Below are 19,406 nucleotides of genomic sequence, written 5' to 3' on the forward strand. Positions count from 1 at the left end.
TTTAGTGATCCTTGTTATTTTTCCTCCTATAAATGCGTCTTAGACAAATTCATAAAATTACCAAATTCATATCATTGCATTATTTTGCTCACTAGAGGGAGCCATATAGTTTAGAAGGATTGTGTATTTGTGTGGTAAAGTCACATGTAGGGTACAGATTAATTTCTATGCACTTTAAAAATAAATTAAAATTGAAAACATCTGCACATAGATATACTGAACCAATTATATATTTAAACATATTTTTGTATGGTGCTTTGTACAAACTTTAAACAATGTAAAATAAAACAGTCTTGTTGTATATGTGCCTAATCTTCGTTAACCGTATCATGTATTTGTTGATTGTAACCCCTGATGTTGTTGTCCTATGTCTGTGAGATGACGTCAACATCACATTGTTTATCAACATCACAATATCTCCTAAATATTGACCAATGCAAAACAGTCTTTAAATTCATACGCGCCCAAACATGTGAAGCTAAATCTGATTGGATAAAGGGCCGGTTTCCTATCATAAAACAGCTCGGAGCCCCATATCCGTCTCAAAATAACATCCGTGTGGACGCAACATTTGCACCATTCATTCAGGTTTGTGCGCTTCTGTTCTAATCTTGACTAGTATCGTTATTATAATTTTCAAACTTCTCAAATGTTCACACAAAACGCGTTCAGTGCAAATGGTTCTGTGGATTTATTTTAGGCTCATGCATGCTCGATTTAACACTAACATGTAATGCGTGATGACGACTCGTTGTCATACAGCGGAGGAATGCCGTACGCGTTGGCGTGAGCAAGAGCGCGTCCATATCTTTGCGTTTTGTGCGGAATGCTCCGAGACAGTCGCTCAGTTAAACTCGCTCCTAAAAGATACGCTTGGTTTCGTGAATCGTTTTCTTCATTCACCCACACTTAGTGGTGTTGGGTTGGCTGAAGTTTACTTTAACATGCATCTGGCAGACGCCGATTTGATCCGATGCGACGCGACTCACGGTGCTTTCAAGCTGTACATTTTATCAGTGGGGTTTTGACGTTTGTATGTGGTATCGATGTAATACGAAGTTGCGCTGGAATCGCTGTAAAGAGTGGAAACAAAGCGAGGGGCGGAGATGGACCGCGTTTGGAGACGCGCGCTGAACGCACCGTTTACTCTATTGTTAGTTACTTGGCTGACACAAAACGGAATCGAATGGGAAGACAATGCAGCACTTGTTAGCAGCATGTTATGTCCTCACTCCTTGTCGTTTAACCTCCGACTTGATCGCCATCACAAATCACATGGCACTAAACATGCCATTTAACTCTGGGGTAACTTAAACAGTGTGGTTTTATGAGCAAATGCGTAAGGGACGTTCTAAAAAGAATTGTTTATATAATGTGCAGTAGGACGTGTGGCCTATGCTGACTTTAAAAGCATCCAAATAGAGCATGATCATGCAACAGGTTGATTATGACAAGCAGACCTTCTTAGCGCAGACGATTTGGCCTCATTTAGTTAGAAAAAAGTTAAATTTGCATTGTATAAATTCCTCAAAGAAGTGAATATGTGTATACATTTTTTTAATCTGAGGGTGACACATCTGTTCAATACTGAATTATGAAATTCTTAAGTATTCTGATTGTAATATAATATTCTCACAACTTGTCTCCACATGTTGTCTCCATTCTCCATATCATGACACTTTAATTCACTTTCATATCCCACTTTTATGTGCAGAGCAGAGGGTACGTGTGTGCAATGTTGTGGGCTGACCTTTTCAGATTTTGAACAGCAGATTTGAAATTCTGCCAGTCTGAGGTTATGCGGTTTCCTTTTTCTCATCGGGGAGGTGTTTCTTTGTTCATCCTCTCATGCCTGGAGTGTCTTTATTTGGCGTTTATGCAAGTAACTGGATGCAGTGAAATTACTATGTAGAGATTCTATCATACAAAACATGAACGTTACAAATGCATCAACTGCTTTAAATCAATATTTACCTGAATTCTTTGTCTAGTGTGGAGGTCTTGTTCTGTCAGCTTTTTCAGTAACTTTATGCACTATAATTTAGCAAACAAAGTGTGCTATATTATTGTATCAGTTGTCTTACTATGATGACCAAGTATAGCCCATTGACTTTCTCTGAATATTGATGTAATGCACTTGTCAGTAGTTCAGTCTATGTATCGATCAGCCATCTTAAGCTCGATCTCATGTGGCCCATGAATAGTTCCACAGCTGCTATATGATGCTCTGTATAGATGATATTTAAGGTAGAATTTTATAATTATAATCTTTGGTCAATTAATCCTATTTTGAAGAATGCTGGTAACTGAACAATGTACCGATTGACTTGCATTGGTTTTGTATCCATACAGTGGAAGTGATTGGGTACCGCCATTGTTCGGTCATACCTACATTTAGTACAATATCATCTTTTGTGTGCTGCGGAAGAAAGAAACGTATTCACGAAAAGCACTCTGTAGAGCAGTTTGTCCGTTTAAGGCTACTGTAGAAACAACATGGCGGAGTCCATGCAAGGGGACCCGCGTACCGGTGTATGTAGATAGAAATAGCTCATTGAAAAAAATAAACAAAACATAACACGTCATTATACACCTCTGAAGACATAGTTAGTTATGTATAATATATTATATTGCATTTCTGTCAATAGATCCTAACACAGCACCTTTCATTTAAAAACCTTTAAATACCCATACCATATTTTCTGTTGTAAGCTGATAGTAAATACACCAATCCTTGTTTTTAAGATACGTAGCTTGCTATTTTCAAATAGAATATGAAAAATACGTGGAGTTATAAATAGTGTTGAATGTAGCTTAGTAAGTGTTGGCATCTGAAAGATTTAAGCAAGCTCTTCACCTCGTTTTTTCAAGAGTAGATAACACTTTCACAGAAGTGAGTGTTTTGTGTTTTGTATCCCGAGTTTCATTTGTTTTCCAGAACAACTGTTCTTCCCTCCCTTTCTCTCTTTTCCATTGACTTCCTTTTACAGGACACAATGCTTTAGAGACCTTGCCCAGCCTCAGAAATAATCATTCCAATCTGTATATGTCTGTGTATTGACTAAATGTATTGCCTGTATCTTTCTTTTTTCTGTATCATCTATTTATAAAAGCCACTAAATGTAATTTCTCAGTTGTTTATCATTGAGAATTTAAACTTTGTTTCTGATTGTTGCTTAGAAGAAATTGACCAGAAATGGAAGGATATAAGAAAAAAACGTTTGGCTCCTGTAAGTTACATTCTGTCTCTCTTTGTATCTGTCTTTCCCTCTGTGGGGTGAATGTAAGTGTAGCTCCGTCATTGGTTTGTGCTTTTTCCAGTCTAAGTATGAAGAGAGGTTGGGTTTCACTCGGAGGGCATATGCTGCCAGGGCCGTCATATGACCAGCGTGCCATTTCCCATCTGCGATCCAAACACATACACACACACGCCTGCTGGAACACACATTTACATGCACATGATCGCCATAATAAAAAACCTCTGGATTTCTAATTCTTTTGAGGTGAATGTAGACAGATTCGGACCTCTTCATTGTGAGGGGCTGATGCTCTAAAGACCCTTCATTTTGTAGTAACTAGATATAGGATATAAAATAAATATATATTTAAAATAAGACTCTGTGCGATTCAGCCATGTTCATTTGTAACTTCCTGTAAAAGAAAGCCATTTGTAAAAAACATGACATTTTATAGAGTGACAGAGAGAGAGATACACGTGGTGGTATTGCTGCCTGTCAGGGTCATTCTACTATTCATAGCCAATAGTTTCCTTTAGGGCTGCATTATAGGTCACTTTAACTGCAGCAACATACAGTAGATACGTGGGAAAAACACATAATTTCTCTGCAGAGGTACACAGTAAGTATCGATGTTTGTGCCTGTCAGTTTTGTTTACGCTGGAAGTGCAGAAGTAGTATGGTTTAGGCTCAGCATGATCTGTTCAATTGCATGAGCTTGTGTGTGTCTTTCTTAGCAGTTCAAGGGCAGAGGAGCTGTAGGGTCAGAGGAAATAGTTGGGGCAATGTGACAATTACGTTATCTGTTATCAAGCTTTTGTTTAATTGGTTTATTAATATACATTGCTTACCATTATGATAAGCACAGTATGAAACAAAAGTGCAGTATATATAGATATAGTTGAGAAGAGTGTAAAGCAGACCAACATCACACAGACCCCTGAGGTACCCATCAGATTATCAACTGGACATGAACAGTGCTGTTCACGAGCATTATGACTCATTTTCACCCTCGGTATAGCTGGAGAGTATCTTATCAGCTGTACTTGACACACAGCTTATTGGTCCGGAAAACCATCAGCTTTTAAATGAAGGTTTCAGCTTTAGTGAACATGTCTGAGGTCTCCGCTGAATGAAGGCCTCTGGTTCTGTAAGGAGTCCACACACACAAGTATAGCATTGGGAATCGATTGAGAATCAGAATCGAAAGGCTAGTAATCGATAGGAATCGGATACTTGAAACAAAAATTGTGATAAAGCACAGGAACCACAAATTTACAATACGCTGTAAAGAATTTCTGTTGAAATTACAGTATTAGTTTGCCGGTATTTTACTGTAGCTTTACGTTTATGTATTTAACTGGCAACGGTTTGTTCAAAGATAAATTATCATTAAACACTAAAAAGTCTTTATCCTTACAGAAAACAAAACTATAAATGCTTAGCATTTAGCATTCTGGAAACCAAAATCAGAAAAGGTTTATGTGAATTTCTGGTTCCCAGAATGCTTTGCATTAGGCTATTATTTTAAGGAGGCTAAATGACCATACAGGGTGCGTTTCCTGAACATCGATATAACTCGCTGGTTAACCACCATAGAACGATGCATCGTTGGGGAAGTTAATGGTGTAGTTACAAATGTTTGGTTCAGCAATGTAGTCGATGCGGAATAACGTCTACTAATAAATACATTCTGATCGAATGAATATCAAATTCTTGCTGTAAATAACATACATTGCATTTAAGGACTACTTTTGTTATCCTATTTTTTATCTGATGTTTATTTCCCGATATTTAGATAATTTATAAGTGTCCTCTCCGTTTTTTCGCCAGGGAATCCCCAGGGTCCTAGAGCACACAGGTTATGCCCGTTCGCACTTTTAAAAAAACAGCGCTTCAATTTTCTTCACAAACTAAAATATGTAGAATTGAATGTGTATATATTTAGAATGATGGCATGGAATGCGATGCACTGCATGTTTCTTGCTTGCTTTGATCAAAAGTTTGATGCGTGTAAATCTACATGTCATAATAATAAGCTTCCTACCTCAGCGTTAGCGGTGTTGCTTGCGATTGAGCGTTGGAACGATGTTTTTGGGAAACACTTAAACCGTCGAACTATGCTGGAACGATGAAATTTGCGACCATTGTTGGCTAATGATACTTTTGGGAAACGCACCCCTGGTTGATTATCTAAATGTTTTACTTCAACTGTGAAGTCGAAACTAGGAATCGATTAGCAGAATCGAAATCGGAATCCGTAAAATGCAAACGTGACCCAACCCTACACACAAGGAGAGAAACCACTGCTTGAGGCTATAGACTGATGCCTATGAAATATTTATTATAGGCACAGTGTGTGTCTCTCTGTGTGGACTGTGAACTAGACAGAGGGATGAAAGATAAGATCTTCTTTAAATCAGGTGAATAAGGTTTGAAATGGGGCTTGAAATTAAACCTGTTTTTCTGTGTCATATTAACAGGAGTGCTTAATCTTTCAGGAAATGTTTATTTTAGATTTGACTAAATTGGCCGTTTTATTTAAAATATGGCATAATGGGTTGCCATGTTGTAAGAGACTTAGATAAGTCGAACGGAAGCAATCTTAAATTTAATAAAGTGAGAATTGTTTATGCATCGTCACAACGCGTTTTTGTAATAAATGTGATTTATGATAAAAGGGCACTGGCATACAAATAAAGATAAGATGTTTATATCAATATTAAAATGTATAAAGCATAGGCATTTGCCAGTTGCTGATTCAGGTTTTTTAAGTAAAATGTGTGCCTATGTGTGCAATGCGATGCATTATGGAATCTGACATTTGGTCATCTGTATATTTTGTCAAAAAACATATAGTGAATACAAAAGGAACTGGAGGGCATGGCAGTAGCAAAAGGAAAAACAACCAAAATCAATAATTGTAATTGGTTATTATTAAAACATAACACATACTATTATAATGATTATAGTTCATTGGTAAGTTATGCTTAAAAATGTATTTAAAGAGTCAATATGCTTGTTAAAGTACCCTGACCTTTGCTTAAATATCTGTTTTGTTTTCCTATAAATGTAACACTTTCCACAGCAATTCTTTTTCATTACAGACGTCAGTTCGTTGCATTAGTTGCTTCCCACCAGGGCGGAGCAATGCAGGCCCAGGATCTGATCAGCCTCTTGAGAATACCAGAGCTGGACGACTTGAGGGAGTATGTGCGCACTTTACCCACCAACACGCTCATGGGCATGGGCGCCTTCGCTGCCATCACCACCTACTGGCTGGCCACTCGTCCCAAAGCCCTCAAACCACCATGCGACCTCAGTTTGCAGTCTGTGGAGGTCTCGGTAGGTGTGGAAATACTTCATTAAAAATCAAAGAGCAGGAGTGAAATATCTCTTGATGAAAAGATTAGACCTTTGGCTTAGTGGGACCTCTGACACAGTGTCTATATAGGCGCCACATGACAAAAGACATTAGAAACGCATTAAAATTAATTTTTGTCAACACTGGATATGGTATGACAGACTCATTGAGAACAAGCAGGTTGTCATGTTGCGACCCGTGTAGACACGGTTTAACTGTCGACATCATATTTGGTTATATTTTGTAGCTTATTCTGAGCGTGAACAGACAACTCAGACATTAAGTTGTCATGTGAGCCACACACAGAATTTTTAACATCATCAGTTTGTTGTTGTGATGTTTTCGGGTTTGAGTTGTCAGAAGATATGATACCATTATTTGTGTTAAATGATGCTGTTCTACAATCGGTAATGGCACAGATATCTTTGAGAGCAACTCACAAAAGAAACATATCTTTGACAATTACAACTTTTTCTGTCGATAATCGGCATTCAGTCATAGTTCTAATTTACAATGCTGTCTTAAACCTGGAAGGTTTCATTTAAAGTTGTATTAAATAAGTATGCAGTGTTTAAAATGTCTTGCGGATCCAGTTATTCAGTCAAGTCTAAATGCATAAAAGCGTCTCAGTGATTACTTGCAAACTTCATCTTGCACATCAGCGTGGTTCAGCAGTACAGACTGTGGTTCACCCAGCATGTGAAGTGGTTTATCTCACTGCAAGACACCAAATGAGCCATAATGCTGCATGCATGAACACTATATCTTTAGTTGTCCGTCTTTGTCCTCATCTCTACATTTAACCTCTTAGTGGGTGAACAATGTGCTTGTGCATTGTGGTTTAGATAATCATCCCGTCTGCTTCCTGTCTGTGGAACAATAAATAATTACAGCATCTTTCATGCAGACAGGCGAGATTATAAGTCGACTTTGTCACTGTTACAGTCTGTCCATCTCTCCCTTTAGAGAACAGAAACACCATATGTTTGCTATGGTAACACATGGAATTTTTATTACACTTTACAGCCAATTGATAGACTTCTAAATTGTTGTATTTCTAAGTTTGATGTCATTCATACAATCCGCCCCAAAAGTGAACAGTTTCTGACCGTATCATGATGGTGTTTTGCACTTGCTATTGTTATCACGATTTAAATATGAATTCGCAGCCATAGTTTTTAATCAAATCAAATGCAAATTTGGGCAATGCAGCAGAGGTGAATAATTCAGCAAATAATACTGTAAAAATAGTATTATTCTACATATGCACAGCTAATTCTTATCGCCAATGTTTATTGTTTTTTATATTTTAGGGTGGAGAATATGCCCGACGGTCCATTCTGCTGGACAGTGACACGCACATGACATATTACTATAATGACGCTCGGACGATGTACGAGTTTTTCACTCGAGGATTGAGAGTGTCTAGTAAGTACATTTTGTTATAGTACATATAGTTTTATTATTTTCAAAACTATATAAAGTAAAATGAGTTATTTTCCCTTTTTTATAGATAATGGCCCTTGCCTAGGATCACGCAAATCAAACCATCCGTACAAATGGCTCTCTTATAAAGAAGTAAGACTGCTTTAATCTGTTTATTTCTATAGATGGACTTCTAACACCTTTTCCCAGCACTCATTCTGTTCTAGTCTAGTTAATGATATGTTTATGTGTTTGTTTAATGTATGTTTTGTAGGTAGCAGACAGGGCTGAGTTTACAGGCTCAGCATTGCTCCACAGAGGTCACAGTAAATCCGGAGACAAATACATTGGCATCTTTGCACAGAACAGACCAGAGGTAAATCACATAAAGAAACTTCCCCTATTGTTATATATATATAAGCCTGATTCAATCTGAGTGATTTTTTAAAATTTTTATTTATCTTATTTTTGTATTCCATATTTGCATAACGTACTATGTGTGTTTGTGTAGTGGACGATTTCAGAACTAGCGTGTTACACATACTCTCTGGTGGCAGTTCCTCTGTATGACACTTTGGGCACGGAGGCCATCAGTTACGTCATCGACAGAGGTGAGGGAAACCTGTCAGAAACAAGGCTGTCACGTGACATTTTGGCTGGTGATGAGCCACATAGACTCTGAAAAGAATTAAAGCATTTTTTGTTTTATTCAAGTCAAGTCTGGTGATATGCAATACATTGGTATAGGCATAAAACCGGATATAATGTATTCATACATTTGAAATAATATAATAAATGTACAATTTCTTCATATTGTTACTAAACAAATGATATAAATATATTTTGAAAATGTTTATTTTACATGTTTTGAAAGATAAAATATTTGTTAAGTCATTTAATGCAACTTTTTGTCTTTTCTTAAAATTCGTTTTTTGCATTATGTGATTTGTGAATTTAAAGGGGAAAACATTCATCACAGTCCTTAAATGTTATGCATGTACTTTCAGTATGTGTATGTGTATTTTCCTATGTGTATTTTCATACTGATTTTCCCTTGCAAATGAAAATGTGTTTAAAGTTGAATTATTTCATTTTAACATTTGACACAGCAGGTTGTGTTGGCATGATGAAATTGTTAGAAATTTGTGGTGTGTAACAGAGCTGTTTTTATAGCCATCATCTCTACGGTGATCTGTGACATGGCGGATAAGGCCCGTCTCATCCTGGCCTGTATGTCTGGACGTCAACACAGCATCAAAACTATAGTGATCATGGAGGACTTTGACAGCGAGCTGACGGCTCGGGCACAACAGATCGGCATTGAAATCCTGAGTATGAAGAAGCTGGAGGTATTTAAGACACACTCACACAAACACACCCGTAAACTGATCCCTGGTAGTCTTGTACTGGTATTGGATTAAATGAACTCATTATTTTTGCAGGCTATTGGCAAAGCCAACCACAAGACACCCATTGTGAGTGAAACGGAGCGCTGCGTTTGATTCAATATCTGTTTATTATGACTCATGGATGCTATTCTGAAATTTGTTACTTCTAGCCTCCTAAACCAGAAGATATTGCTCTTATTTGCTTTACCAGTGGAACTACAGGTAATACATAATGCATCACGATACATCTCTCTCTCTCAGATGTAACCTCATTGTTTCCTGTCAGATTATGGCAATATTTATACTACCCACACAGGGAATAAATGTTGAGAATAAAATCTTGTCTGCTAGGAAATCCAAAGGGTGCAATGATCACGCATGGAAACATTGTTTCAAACTGTTCAGCTTTCATTAAAGTGACAGAGGTAAGCCAAGAGTTTATCTATTTCTTTGCTCACCCAAAATAGACATATTGTCATTATTTACTCACCCTCGTGTTGTTCCGAACCTGTATTATTTTCTTACGTCTGTGAACTAAAAAAGGGATTCATTTAGTCTTGACTGCTATTTTTCACAACATCAGAGTTAAAGGCGATCTGAAATTGTAATCTTCGTCATTGCGTTCAAATCTCATTTGTGTTCACAGTCATCGTGATACTGTGCATTAAGACATATATACAGTAAGGTTTGACGTCAACAAAATAAAACATATTTGGTCCTCACTTCACGTGTTGTGCAGATTTTTGTTGACATCAACAACAACAACATGATGATAATTTTATCTGTGTATGTATGCCAGAAAGCAACAATGAGAGCAAAAATGGCAACAAATAAGCTTATTAATAACAACTATCTGTGAAATGATAGATTAAATAAGAGATATTCATTCCTGAAGGCAACTTTCTCATGCTGTAGTGTTTTCTTACTTGATGAATTTATGCAACTTACTCGCTCTCTTTTACTCTCTCTTTTTTGCTCTCTTTCTCTGTCTGTTACTTTTGCCTAATTTCCTGTTTTAATCGTCCGTTTCCTGTTGAATTTCCTGTGTCTGTGTGGTCAGGGGTTGCTGAAGCCTAGTCCTCGCGATGTTCTTATCTCCTTCTTACCACTAGCACATATGTTTGAGAGAGTAGTGGAGGTACATGATGTTTTACAATGCACGTGTGTGTGTGTGTGTGTGTGTGTGTGTGTGTATTTTACAGGTACATTGCATGCTTAACCAGACAGATATTCACATTTCTTATCTACCACTAGCACACATGTTTGAGAGAGTTGTTCAGGTATGTACTACACATGCATCATGAGACTTTATCTTTAGTAAAAATGTATTACTATTGACACAATTTCTAACACAATTTGTGGTGTGCATAAAATTACGGTGATTTTAAAGGATTGTTCTGGGTTCAGTACTGTTTTATTGATAAAATGTTTATTAGAATTAAACTCTGCGCTAAATTTAGCTACATTTTTATCTAAAAGTATCAATGTGAAGATTGTAGCGTCATCTAGTTGTGAGGAGGTGAATTGCAACCAACAGCTCACTCCACCCCTTCAGGGTATCGTGACTTCGGATAACAATAACTTTTGTTGCATAAGGTATGAACAAAATAAAACCGGTTTGGAAAGCGCTGGAACACAGCCTTCATATGGTATGAAAATGAAATATGTACAATTTTACCATTAGTTTTCGCAGATCGCATCACATATTTTATTGCATTTCTGTCAGTAGATCCTCCTAAATATTACACATTGGACCTTTAACAAAATGCAATATGCAAGTACAGTACTCAGTGGAGATGTATAAGACTAGCACAATAGACCCAGCATTATAGCTACAATTTAGACAGCTTAGAAAATATAAAATTCTATATATTGAAATATATTGAATTGCAGTTTTACTTTACAGATTAAACCATTTGGAACATATTGCCCTATAGACTTTCATGGTACTGTAAGTTCATAACTGTAAATACAGTTTTGTGACCGGCAAGCTGAAATTATTGTCTGTGATCATCAACAGGATGTCACAGATGCTGTCCATAGCGTTAAACTATTGAACCAATAACATTCCTTTAAAACAATCGCTTTGGTTGACTTTGCACTAATGTATTGAGCAATGTAATGCACAATGTAATTTAAATTCTTCTGTTTTGTAGGGTGTGCTTCTGGTCCATGGGGCCAAGATAGGATATTTTCAGGGTGATATTCGTCTGCTCATGGATGATTTGAAAGCTCTTAAACCCACGGTGTTTCCTGTAGTACCCAGACTACTCAACCGTATGTTTGATAAGGTATATTCATCACTTGCATTTATATCTGATACTCAATATACTCCACAATAGTCGATGAGTTGGATATGTGTTTTTGTGTAGATCTTCGGACAGGCTAATACTCCGCTCAAAAGATGGATGCTGGATTTTGCAACTAGCAGAAAAGAGGCAGAGTTGAGGAGCGGAGTTGTGAGGAAAGACAGCATGTGGGACAAGCTCATCTTTAGTAAAGTGCAGGTAATCGGAAAAGGGAAAATGTGTTTAAGATTCATGTTCCTTTTAAATTTCTAAAAAATTTTATTGGTCAAAGCTTTCAGACCTTAGCGGCATCTAGTGGTGATGTTGTGAATTGCAACCAATGGCTCAACCGAGAAAAGTGTTCATTTAGCTAGAGTCAACTTCACACATTTATCAGTCTCACTTCTGCATTTATTTTTATTTTGGTTTGTGTGGGAGCAACTTAAGCCATAACAGCTAGAGTATTAATTGTACATGCCATAAAGAATCTACAAAGTCGGTTTCCTGGCGGGAACTCGTCATTCTACTATTCAGCATTTATACGTGACACAAATGCACATGACCCCCCCTGCAGGCCAGTCTTGGTGGGCGTGTGAGGTTGATGATCACAGGAGCTGCTCCAGTATCTCCCACTGTTCTCACTTTTTTGCGAGCAGCACTGGGCTGTCAGGTACACACACACACACACACACTTCTCCCAACATCACAAATCCCCCTGTTGTTCTTAAAGTCACAGGTTATTTTGTATTGTAGTTTTATGAAGGTTACGGGCAGACAGAGTGTACAGCCGGCTGCACTATGTCACTTCCTGGAGACTGGACAGCAGGTAAGACGCACTCTAAACAGCAGATATATCTTGTTTAATGGATACTGGCATTACAGATGATGTAGTCACATTCCTATGAAGATTTTTGTGGTCCCTGTGTTCAGGTCACGTGGGGGCGCCGCTGCCCTGTAGTTTTGTAAAGCTTCTGGATGTGGCCGAAATGAAATATTTTGCAGTAAATGGAGAAGGAGAGGTGCGTCATGACTTGAATCCTAAATTCAGTCTTGATTATTTTTCCATATGTTCCTATATAGTTTAATTTATTTATTTTGGGTCGAAAAGTCATAATGGTTTTCTGTGGTTATTTAAACGTAATCTGTTATAAAAATTGTATTTGTATTAAACCAGGAACATTCCCGTTAAAAGGGAAATTGAAAAATAATGTATGGTACTTTCTATCATTTGCATATTTTTAGAATGAAAATGTACATCTTGGTTTATTGGTGTGTGTGTTCTCCACAGGTGTGTGTGAAAGGACCAAATGTGTTTCAGGGTTACCTGAATGACCCAGAGAGAACAGCAGAGGCCATAGATAAAGATGGTTGGCTGCACACTGGAGACATTGGAAAATGGCTTCCAGTAAGCCTTCTGCTTCTTTACTCTTCATTACTTCTTTACTTTATTTACTCCTTTAAAAACATTCTGCAAGTTTATTACGAATTTAATCTATTGTGTAGTTTACAAGAATGTTGTATTTGTTCCAGCAAAAATTTGCTGAATTTTAAACGAGTGCATTTATGTTGTTCCAGAATGGGACTCTTAAGATTGTCGACAGGAAGAAGCATATCTTTAAACTTGCTCAGGGTGAATACATCGCTCCAGAAAAGATTGAGAACATCTACACCCGCAGTGATCCTGTGGCACAGATATTTGTACATGGAGACAGTCTACAGGTGAGAAGGAAACTGATGAAAGTGAAGACCTACAGAGGCATCGGGTGGTGGGTACCAGGATAGAATATGTACATTCGTATGAAGTACGTGACCCATGCTGTGTTTCTGCAGGCATGTTTAGTGGGTATCGTGGTACCTGATCCAGACTTCCTGCCAGGATGGGCAAAGAAAAGAGGAATGGGGGGCTCCTATACAGAAATGTGCAAGAACAAGGTAACAACATTTAAATTGCTTTTCATAATATTTTTTTTTTTTTAGTGATGCTTATATTAGCAAAGACCACCTTATACATTTCCTCAATAAGTCGAGAAATGATAAGATGACTTTAAGTGATCATATTTCAATTTGTTACTGTCAGAATCACATAGACTTTGATGTAAATTGATCATGTCCCATTCCTGAAGAACCTGTCTTGGTGCTTTCAAACAGGAATTTAAAAATGCCATTCTAGAAGATATCATTCGACTTGGGAAAGAAGCTGGACTCAAATCTTTTGAACAGGTGAAATATTCTAACAAATACAACTCATACAATACAAATGTCCCTGGTGTAAATAAATGATTTTTACGCCTTCATTGTTATTTGCATGTGTAGGTGAGAGACATTACTCTGCACCCAGAGATGTTTTCTGTTCAGAATGGACTTCTCACACCAACACTGAAAGCCAAGAGAGCTGAGCTGAGGAGACACTTCAGGGATCAGATCGACCATCTCTACGCCAAAATCAAAATGTAAATGAAAGACGTACCTGGAACACTCCTGAACTTGCACGCTTATTGGCGTATGGGGACACCGTTGTTCTTCATAAACAATGTTGATGTACTTTAGGGCTCGATGAAGTTAAAATTGTAATGTACAAACATGATTTTCACCACTTTGGGGCGCCAAAGGTGTCTTATAAAATATGCGGTAAGAGCCACAGACATTTCCTGAACCCTTCAGTGTATCTGGCCTCACAAAATAATGACTAACCCAATGCTTTAGGCCAGTGAATGCCTTGTGTTTAATAACCATATTCAGAACACACCCTTAAGTCTGTTTTTAGTCTACCATGGTTCTGTAAAACAAAATGACACTGATTTACCTTTTATGATAAACTGCTAAAAATCATTTGTTTTAACCCATTTGAAATGTAAAGGTATTTTTAAAATGTTTTTAAAGCTGGACTGATTTGAACATGCCCTACGTTAATGTTTGTATGGCCTTATAAGGAGTTATTTCCTTTTACATGGGATTCACCAAACTGGTTTTGACAGAAATAACATCATGTCTTTTTTCTGTAATTTATGACAGTACAATCAGTAGGTCAAGTTGATCAATTTCCACCGATAGCACTTTGACATCTTGGTACAGCTGAACTGTGCCACTGTCCTATAGAGTAAAGCGTGTACATAAGTCCTCTATTTATTTGTTTTTAATTCTTTATTGTGTTATAGTTTGTAATGTAAACTGTGAAAAATGTTCTTTGCAGCATGTGGGTGTTTAAGAAATGTAACAATGGCTTGACTTTTAATAGTGTTTGGTTGTTTTGTGCCATTTTAAATATGTGTGGCTGCATTTGGACCTGCATCAAAGTAAACAAGGATGTGCTCTACGATCATCTCGGTCACATTCTTATTAAAAGTGTGAGTTTAAATATTTGTAAATAAATATATATTTATAAAAATTCTGAAATGACCATCCTTTCATTACACAAAACACATGACCTTAAACAGTTCAACCAGCTAATAAAAGCACAAGTTTATTAATGTATGTACAACGTGAATTTTATTTCTGCATCCTCTTTGGTTTTTATAGTTGCTAGTCTCTTTGTCTGTCAGCTCTTTAGAAGCTGTTAAAATGAATGACATTCAGATGGTGCACTGCAGAAGTTTATTAATGTATATAGGAAAGGTCTAGTTTGTGCATACAAAAACGAATGTATTTATGTATAACAAACATGATTAGATAACAAACATGCACATGACAGCATAACTTAAGTTCATTGCACAACAATCAGACAGTTAGGAGCATGCATGACCAGTTTCTCTCAGCTTGATGTTGACACTAACACTCTTAAAGGGACTAGTTAAAGAAACCTTGCTGAGAAAATATTAACTAAACGTTTTTATCTATAGTGGTAATGGATGCTGCACTTACCACAAATAAGAAACATGTTCCTCAGTTTATAAAGTATTTGTTTAAGAGAAATCTATGGGGCAAAGATTGTAAGTGCATTTATGACTATACAAACTGAAGTTCAAGTTTATATTGTGTCTAACAATTCACAGCACTATATATGTATTTGATGGAATTTTCTGAAAATGAAAGCTGAAACCTTTTATGTTGTGTCTTGGCAGACAGCTTTACGCAACATTGCTGAACTTTTATAAAATGGCTCACTATAGAGGGACCCTTGAGTTATTTTGATTGTGTTTCATTCACATTAAAATAGGCACACTGGTTTCTGTTCAATGAGGACCTATCCTCTATGTAATGAATGCCCCGTGATTGAGTTCTTTTTCAACACTAACTACTGCTGTATCATTATAAGATATGTTATCAAAGTACCTTATATGGGTCATTCGAAAAAGTCCCAACATGCCTCAGTTAGAAAATGAGAGGCAAATGTATGATAACACCACAATAACAAAAAAGACTTACACCTATATTTCACATACAAAAGCAAAAACGGCCACATAATTAACATAAGTAAACATGATACTAGAGTCCTGAGAGAGTTGTAATCGCAAACTGAGCATGTTCTAAACATGTTTCTGAGTGAGCACTTCTGTGAAGTCTTGTGTTTAATCGTTTCATCCCTACCCCTAACCCTTCCCCTTTAGCACCTAATTTATAATCCTCAAGCAGTGAAGTACATCTCTTTGGTAAGCATTGAGACAATGCAGGGGATTTGTTTCTTGGCATCAAAGCCTGGCATGTTGGAGGTCGACTCAAAGTCAAGTGCCACCTTATGGTTGACCCTAGTCATGATCTGCATGAGCTCCAGTTCTCTGCCATACTGTCCCATCATTTCACAGAGAGACTGAATGAACCACGAGCCAGTCATAGTGTTTCTCCAGGAGTAATAACCTGACAGAAGAGAAACATGTGTTAAGAAGAAAAATTCACTTACTCTTTAAAACCATACTTACTAAGTTACGAAGTCTTTCCCTGTGTGTTCGCGACAGGACATTATAAAGAGTGCATATGTAGCCTTTGTGATTGCATTTGGACGTCATTGTGTCCTGTTTTTGTGTATCTGCACCTGGTGCTGTAGAATAGGCATACAGGAAGTCGGCCTCAACAGGGATCCTCACGTCTGGTTCATCTGGCCTACTGTCCGTCTCTACACCAGGGTCCAGATCTGTGCCTCTACACGCCTATATACAGAAAACCACAGCAATTATTAGCGAACATCAACTTAGAAGACCCTCACACGGCTGTACATACACACCTGAATGAAGAAAAGTTTGGGCTTCCCCACTAGTGTTGGGCAGCGGTCCCCTCTGAAAAGGCTGGTAAGAGACTTGAGTTTCACCGGACCATCGGTGCCAAAAAACTCATCCTCATCACCATGACTCAACAGCACACACACAAATGAAGCACAGCGGCTGTGGTTTTCCCTGGCAACTGTAAAAGAAGTAGGAAATAACACTGACTGGTTACACTTCAGTTCATAAATGGTGTGAGTAGTATGTTCAACAAAATGCAAAGAGATGAGTGAGCCCATGCAATGCATATTTTTAAGGCCAACAAACCTTTTTTAAAAGCACATTCAGTCCGTACCTGCGGTTAAAACTTGCACAATCTGCTGAGATGTCTGGTCATTGTAAACCTTTACAGCGTATCCAAGCTTACGAAACACGTTCATCATGTTTCCGGCATCTACATCAGTGCCATTGCGTTGGTTCATGCCTGTGGAAAGTAAAGCGCAGCTACTGTTAAATCACGTTATTCTAAAAATATTCATCTAATATTGTTCTTTAAGCTATTTTTTAAGAGTACAAAATGTGAATGTCTAACAATCATTTTGATGCGCATGACAACTTTCCAAAAAAAGGTTTGGTCGTTGCAGTTTATCAAAAGACCAAATAAAAATAAAGAAATAAAAAGCAAGTGTTACCGGTCTTGGGGTCAAAGTTCTTGTTGTTGATGATGACACAATACCCTTTGTTGGGGTAGTCCAGGCTGTATCTGAAGGGGTGCGAGTGATGCTTTGCATCCACCTGCATGGTTTGCTGTCCTGACGGCCCAGCACTGGATGCCACGTGTGAACAAATGTACAAGTCAGACTAAACAAATCTGCATTTATTGTCAATAGGTGAATTCCTGTTATCATTTCATACTACTATAGACATGGACAACAAGGAAAGCAAAACGGAGAATCCAACACTGCGTCTGTCACTCACTCCTGAAAGCTGCATAGCAACAGTCGTCAAGATTATCTTACTTTGTTGTGTCCTTAGGCAGCGCGTCAACGCAGTCTCCGCTCATCTTCAAGCTCTGAAGGAAGTTCAAAGGTTAAAACCCCACTGCACGCGGATGATTCTTCCTTTGTTGCAGCCAATGAGACGCTGCGAGAGAAAAAGCACGAGCGGTGACGACACCGTCAGGATTCAACGGCTACGCAAAAAAAGATACTGTACGTAAGATTAAACGCGATGTGTCCGATTTCCGAATTGCGCTTTTTAGACAAAGTCTGGCCGAGTACCAAAACAACCTTGTAGCCAGGCAGTGGTAAGATGCACAGGACGGACATTAGTCGAGCGCTGACGAAAGCGAAAGACGGGGGCAGGGAGGGGTGTGTTTGTTTTGGTTATTTGAACAAACAACGGCTAAGAGAAATCGGACGCCCCGCCTTCTTTAATGTAACGTGCAACATGTCGTTAAGCTTTAGATCGCACGTATATTGTCTACTTAAAGATGTGACACAATACCTTTAAAACCTATAGATAATAAACATACCGGGTGTGACCACCCTTACGAAAATTGACTGTGGTTTTACCACAGTTTAAATGTGTAGTAAAAGCACGGTTTTGCCCCAAGTAATCAATGCACTCAAAAATATAGTTACTACACTTGTACCACAAAAAAAAGGTTAATTTTCGTAAGAGCACAACGTACCAAGTTTCCTAACGTTACATAAACTGCGGTTTAGTGTGGAAGACGCATATGTCGCACTTATATGTTGTCATAGTACGTTTAAAAACACAACCGGTGTCTAGTTCCGCGTGTCCTATAATGCATACACAGTACTGACATGCTGACAGAAAGAACAACGAACAGACCTTTCAGAAAACAGAAATGTCTGTGTGTCTATCTAGTGCTCAAGTGAATCAACGAACTAATTGGAAAAGCGACGTGTTGCTCTATTAACTCTAAGGTTTAAAACATGCATGCGTATGTATGCGGTTTCTTTGTTTGCTTCGAGCGCTTTGGCAGATACACATATATCAACTTATAGCCTACACATAATAGCAAGTTGTTAAAAAAGAACTGCTGGAAAAATGCCGTATATTCTTACCCGGGAAATCGCCCTGTTACGGAGAGCTTGTAATGTAAGGTTATAAGATTACGAAGACAAAGCGGTGGCTAAGCATCCAGGAAGTCGCTAAAGGAGGTTTTGTAGAGGCTCTGCGCAGATGACGTTGCGCCACAACATCTGCCCTCTGCCGGACACTTTTATATAGTTTTCTAAATCTCAAGAAATAGCAGTTTACTTAAAGCATTTGGACAATTCCGTGAAAATGTCGACCTTACCATGAAAGAATAGAGCGTTTTTTACTATGGTAACAGCACAGATATTAACATTTGGTGGTTCATATACTCATGTGTTTTATTTTTAGTGCATTTTTCATAGTCTTTTTTCAGGTTTGTCACATCCATAACGTTACACATTCTTCATAGATGGACGCATGAACATTTAAGTAACTATTTAATGTTCGATAAAGAGGCATCCCCTCTCCATTCATTGGGTATTATTGCTTCAGAATTGTGCGTTTTA

General features: G+C 37.9%; 2 protein-coding genes across 3 annotated transcripts; one reads left to right on the plus strand and one right to left on the minus strand.

Moving 5' to 3' along the window:
• The first annotated feature begins 520 nt into the window (after nucleotides 1-520).
• On the plus strand, nucleotides 521-15,080 carry acsl1a (acyl-CoA synthetase long chain family member 1a). Of its 2 annotated transcripts, none has more exons than XM_079462406.1 (21): nucleotides 521-588; nucleotides 6,344-6,585; nucleotides 7,914-8,028; nucleotides 8,114-8,178; nucleotides 8,300-8,401; nucleotides 8,537-8,636; nucleotides 9,199-9,374; nucleotides 9,468-9,500; nucleotides 9,584-9,635; nucleotides 9,765-9,838; nucleotides 10,616-10,693; nucleotides 11,570-11,704; nucleotides 11,786-11,920; nucleotides 12,276-12,371; nucleotides 12,455-12,527; nucleotides 12,632-12,720; nucleotides 12,990-13,106; nucleotides 13,277-13,420; nucleotides 13,532-13,633; nucleotides 13,850-13,921; nucleotides 14,015-15,080. In XM_079462406.1, exons 3-21 carry the CDS (start codon nucleotides 7,962-7,964, stop codon nucleotides 14,153-14,155), a joined length of 1,851 nt encoding a protein of 616 aa, XP_079318532.1. In that variant the 5' UTR covers nucleotides 521-588; nucleotides 6,344-6,585; nucleotides 7,914-7,961; the 3' UTR covers nucleotides 14,156-15,080. The 2 variants fall into 2 exon arrangements, with proteins under 2 accessions (XP_079318532.1, XP_079318531.1); XM_079462405.1 differs by having other exon boundaries at nucleotides 540-588; nucleotides 6,344-6,581.
• A 193-nt stretch (nucleotides 15,081-15,273) lies between these two features.
• Nucleotides 15,274-19,069, minus strand: casp3a (caspase 3, apoptosis-related cysteine peptidase a). Its single transcript, XM_079463001.1, has 7 exons — nucleotides 18,927-19,069; nucleotides 17,853-17,976; nucleotides 17,526-17,659; nucleotides 17,189-17,317; nucleotides 16,857-17,032; nucleotides 16,668-16,782; nucleotides 15,274-16,492 (listed from the first exon to the last, which is right to left on the minus strand). Exons 2-7 carry the CDS (start codon nucleotides 17,894-17,896, stop codon nucleotides 16,263-16,265), a joined length of 828 nt encoding a protein of 275 aa, XP_079319127.1. The 5' UTR covers nucleotides 17,897-17,976; nucleotides 18,927-19,069; the 3' UTR covers nucleotides 15,274-16,262.
• Between the last annotated feature and the right edge of the window lie 337 nt (nucleotides 19,070-19,406).

The sequence above is a fragment of the Barbatula barbatula genome (genome assembly GCF_947034865.1).
Source record: "Barbatula barbatula genome assembly, chromosome: 8".
NCBI classification, from domain to species: domain Eukaryota; kingdom Metazoa; phylum Chordata; class Actinopteri; order Cypriniformes; family Nemacheilidae; genus Barbatula; species Barbatula barbatula.